General features: G+C 49.9%; 1 protein-coding gene across 1 annotated transcript in view; it reads right to left on the reverse strand.

The window, feature by feature from the left end:
* LOC143033716 (uncharacterized) overlaps positions 1-5,000 on the reverse strand; it is a gene marked incomplete at its 5' end in the record, with an annotated part of 91,142 nt that overhangs the window by 56,600 nt on the left and 29,542 nt on the right. Inside the window, 1 exon segment of the mRNA XM_076199201.1 lies at positions 4,115-4,300. Coding sequence (XP_076055316.1) covers positions 4,115-4,300 — 186 coding nt within the window.

The following is a 5,000-nucleotide window of genomic DNA, read 5'->3' on the forward strand; positions in this document are numbered from 1 at the left end:
GACAGAGACAGACAGAGACAGACAGACAGAGACAGACAGAGACAGACAGAGACAGACAGACAGAGACAGACAGACAGAGACAGACAGACAGAGATAGACAGAGACAGACAGACAGAGACGGACAGACAGAGACGGACAGACAGAGACGGACAGACAGAGACGGACAGAGACAGACAGACAGACAGAGACAGACAGACAGAGAAGAAAGAGACAAACAGACAGAGACAGACAGAGAAGAAAGAGACAAACAGACAGAGACAGACAGACAGAGACAGACAGACAGAGACAGACAGAGACAGGCAGACAGACAGAGACAGACAGACAGACAGGCAGGCAGACAGACAGAGACAGACAGAGACAGACAGAGACAGACAGATAGACAGATAGACACATAGATAGAGATAGATAGATAGATCGATAGATAGATAGATATAGACAGACAGCTAGACAGACAGACAGGTAGATAGATAGATATAGATAGATAAATAGATAGGCAGATATAGATATAGATAGATAGATAGAGATAGAGAGAAAGAGAGAGAGAAAGAGAGAGAGAAAGAGACCTTGACCTTTTTCCTCTTCCGCCACACCAGCTAACCCTCTGCCGCCCTAAACCAAACCTCCTTACTAACCTGCTTCAGGAGGCTGAAACACAAGCTTCGTCCTCTCTTTTCCTTTCTCTTCCGGGCCCTGAAACGGCCTGAAACTCGTATTCTTTCAGGGAACCGTGCTTGTTAGGGGTCTTCGCGTGTACCTTAACTTTTGAGACACTCTGTAGTACTTACCTTTTGATCGGAGACCCTGTTAGGATTAACTGTCTTTACCTGTATTGGTGATAAAGTCTAATACCTTAATCTTCTTGATGTATAACTTATATAAAAAATTAATAACACTACACTCTTTTCAATACATTAAAAATGTATATCAAAACAGTTCCATTTATTTGTTTTATGTGGTATATTCTTGCCATACACATCTTGTTTAGATTCTAAGTTTAGTTTTAATCTATGAAGCTCTCTCTAAGCGTCTAGACTGCGCGCAGGCTTCTCCATCCATCCACAATCCATTTTCTTTTATCAACGAACAGAAAATGGACGGTGGTTTCATCCTGTAATCAAAGCTTGTATACACTACGAGATGGTCATTCAAATACCTTCTTACCACCATTTTCTTTGATATATAGAAAATGGAAGGCGGTTTTGTTTCGCTGATGTAAAGCTTACACATACATAACATCGATCTAGTCTATTGTGGTATGAGAACTGTGAGAAGGTGTTTTCCATTCCCTCGTTAAAGAAAACGTTCCGTAACCTTGTTTTTTATTTAGTAAAAAAAAACAAAACATAAAAGAGATCTTATGCATTAATGTCTTTGTAATCAAATTCTTCTTAGAAGAGTTTTTGGCTCTGCCGAAATGACAAAAAAAAAAAAATGAAAACTTTCAAAATTTCTCCAAGAAAAAAAAAAAAAAAAAAAGAAAAGAAAAGAAAAGAAAAGAAATAGAAATGACAAACAAAATCCAATAAACACGTTATCTCAGCAAACCGAGGTTACAGAACGATTTCTATGTGGGAAGGGAAGGTAGGCGTCTTCGTACAGTTCAAATACAACGGCCGTTACAAACCGTTAAAACCGTTAAAGCGTTATCACGAAGAAGCGCAAACTAGGTGCATTATCTGTGCAAGTGCTGGTACGGACGAGGTGAACAAGGGTGCTTGTGGTGGTGAGTAGTAGTATCAGAAATGGTGAAAGGTGGTGGCAGTGGTGAAAGTGGTTGCAGTCAATGTCCATGCATTTTCTCTCTGTCTCTCTCTCTCTCTCTCCCACTCTCTTTCTCTCTTTTTTTTGTGCTCTCCAAGTATACAAAGTGATGGTGCCAGCGTGGAGAATGGTCGAAGCTGCTTGCCGAAACTCTCTGTGCCAGGAATTTGACGAAATGCCGTAAAAAAGGACTAACTATGTCGAGGGATCGCAGAGATGATTTTGTCGACTTGATGAGTTTAACTGAAAAATTTCTTTGATATTCCTTTAATTTGATTTTTGTTTTAAGAATCAATAAGGTTAAAGAATAATATATTTTTACTGTAATCTCAGAAAATGCAAGACAAAAAGATAAGAGAAAAATAATCTTTATTAAAAAAAATCATCTCTGAAACCTTATTTTTGAAAACAAAAACTCCACAGGCAACTTTGCTTTTGTCCTCAGACTGAACAGAGATGCCCTCGAGTTCTCCCTTGTCCAACAAAGAAATCGGCTCCTTGGCTGCGAAATCGACTCAGCTTACTTATCTAAGCCTAAGCGCAAACTGCGACGCAGCCGACACAGGAGATGAAGCTCAGAGAAAAGGCAAATTTCTTGTTGTTGAACTGAAGTACAGTTTGAACTTCTCTCTCACTTGAAATGCTGAGATAGTACACCCAGAAGCATTTCAAGTGAGAAATTCAAACTGTATTTCAGTGACAGAAAGTCTGCCTTTTCTCTCTGCTGTGTCGCCTACGTCTCCTGCGTCCCCTGCGTCCCCTGCGTCTCCTGCGTCTCCTGCGTCTCCTGCGTCCTCTGCGTCGCCTGCGTCTCCTGCGTCGCCTGCGTCTCCTGCGTCGCCTGCGTCTCCTGCGTCGCCTGCGTCTCCTGCGTCTCCTGCGTCGCCTGCGTCTCCTGCGTCGCCTGCGTCTCCTGCGTCGCCTGCGTCTCCTGCGTCGCCTGCGTCTCCTGCGTCGCCTGCGTCTCCTGCGTCGCCTGCGTCTCCTGCGTCGCCTGCGTCTCCTGCGTCGCCTGCGTCGCCTGCGTCTCCTGCGTCGCCTGCGTCTCCTGCGTCTCCTGCGTCGCCTGCGTCTCCTGCGTCTCCTGCGTCTCCTGCGTCGCCTGCGTCTCCTGCGTCGCCTGCGTCGCCTGCGTCGCCTGCGTCTCCTGCGTCTCCTGCGTCGCCTGCGTCTCCTGCGTCGCCTGCGTCTCCTGCGTCTCCTGCGTCTCCTGCGTCGCCTGCGTCGCCTGCGTCGCCTGCGTCTCCTGCGTCGCCTGCGTCTCCTGCGTCGCCTGCGTCTCCTGCGTCGCCTGCGTCTCCTGCGTCGCCTGCGTCTCCTGCGTCGCCTGCGTCTCCTGCGTCGCCTGCGTCTCCTGCGTCGCCTGCGTCGCCTGCGTCTCCTGCGTCGCCTGCGTCGTCTGCGTCGCCTGCGTCGCCTGCGTCGCCTGCGTCGCCTGCGTCGCCTGCGTCGCCTGCGTCTCCTGCGTCGCCTGCGTCTCCTGCGTCGCCTGCGTCTCCTGCGTCGCCTGCGTCTCCTGCGTCGCCTGCGTCTCCTGCGTCGCCTGCGTCTCCTGCGTCGCCTGCGTCTCCTGCGTCGCCTGCGTCTCCTGCGTCGCCTGCGTCTCCTGCGTCGCCTGCGTACCCTGCGTCTCCTACGTCGCCAATGTCGCCTGCGCCGCTTACGTCGCCTGCGTCGCCCGCGTTTTTGTTTGCGCTTAGGAGAATACAAGAGTTCGAGCCTCGAATCACGCCAAAGAGCCGACTCACAGGGTTTGAATTTCTTCACGAGAAGACTTCTGAGTGTTAAATCGTCTGGACAGCAAGAGAGGGGTCGACAAGAGAATAGACAAGCAAGCTGCGAGCTACAGGCATTTGGAGTGCGGTTTAGTCCGGTCATGGCGGGAGAACGGAACCGGGATAACGGAACAACGGAACCGGATTACCGGACAGAATGTTCCCCCCACCCCCTGTGGTCACCGGGCTCTTTGTCCTCCTTTCCCTTTATCTGGGGGAGAACCACCCACTCCACCCCCCACCCTGCACAGGACATAATTATTAAATCCCGCTAGTGAATCAATGAGTCAGTGAATCAGTGAATATTTGAATCAGGGTTTCTTTAGTCACACGAAAACCAAAACTTTGAGGGAACTTCGGAAATGGAGAAAAACTTCCCTGGCTGTTAAGAAGAAGAAAAAATGACCAACAACAACTCATCCCTTTAAAAATAATAATAATAATAATCGAACGTCCGGTGAACAGTGAAATACCCCAGGTTCCGTCTCTCGCTCTCACCCTCATCATCATCATCATCGTCATCATCATCATCATCGTCATCATCATCATCATAGCAAATAACATACTGAAGGACCCACTGCTGTCGTAGTCATTGTTGTTGTTGTTGTTGTTGATGTTGTTGGTGGTGTGGTAGGATTCTGTAGGATACACGACGAGAAGGGACGGCGCCCCTGGGGTAGGAATGCCCATCGACTGAGTTATTGAGGAGATCAAAGTATTGGAGACGGAGTCCATCTCCTTGACCCGGTTGGCGTACCTTAACTCTGGAAAAGGTGGCACAGCAGCTGGTACCCAGTCCTTGTCGTAAGGGGGGGAGGGGGCTTGGGAGAAGGGGGAAGGGGGCTTTGGGGAAGGGGGAAGGGGGTTTGGGGAAGGGGGAAGGGGGGTTGGGGAAGGGGGAAGAGGACTTGGAGGGAGGGGGTTTAGGGAAGGGGGAAGGGGATTTGGGGGAAGGGGAAAGGGTCTTGGGGGAGAGGGCTTTGGGGAGGAGAAAGGGGGCTTGGGGAGGGGAAAGGGGGCTTAGGGGAGGGGGAAAGGGGCGTAAGGGGAGGGGGGAATGGGCTTGGGGGAAAGGGAAGGGGGTTGGGGAGGGGAAAGGGGACTTGGGGGGAGGGAGTGGGAGAACTTGAGGGATTTGGTGGGAAGGGGAGGGGGAGCGCGAGGAGTTGGAGGATTTGGGATGGAGTGAGAATGGTGGAATAAGTTCCTATGAGGAAGGTAGAGTGGGAGAGGGAGGGGAGGGAATTGGGAGGAGTTTGGGGGGTTGATTTGGGGTGAGGGGGTTGAGTGATTTCATTGGGGGAGTGAGGGGGTGGAGTAGGGGAGTGAGGGGGTGGAGGAGGGTGTGTGGTAACTGGGGGGAACTGGGGGAGTTGGGGTGTGGGGAGGAAAATGGGGGCGGGAATGAGGAGCAAATAGCGAGCTTATTGTACTTAAAAAGGATTTGTATGCGCTTTCTTAAAA

Source organism: Oratosquilla oratoria, chromosome 16, assembly GCF_046742065.1.
Source record: "Oratosquilla oratoria isolate Oo_2021 chromosome 16, ASM4674206v1, whole genome shotgun sequence".
NCBI lineage: Eukaryota > Metazoa > Arthropoda > Malacostraca > Stomatopoda > Squillidae > Oratosquilla > Oratosquilla oratoria.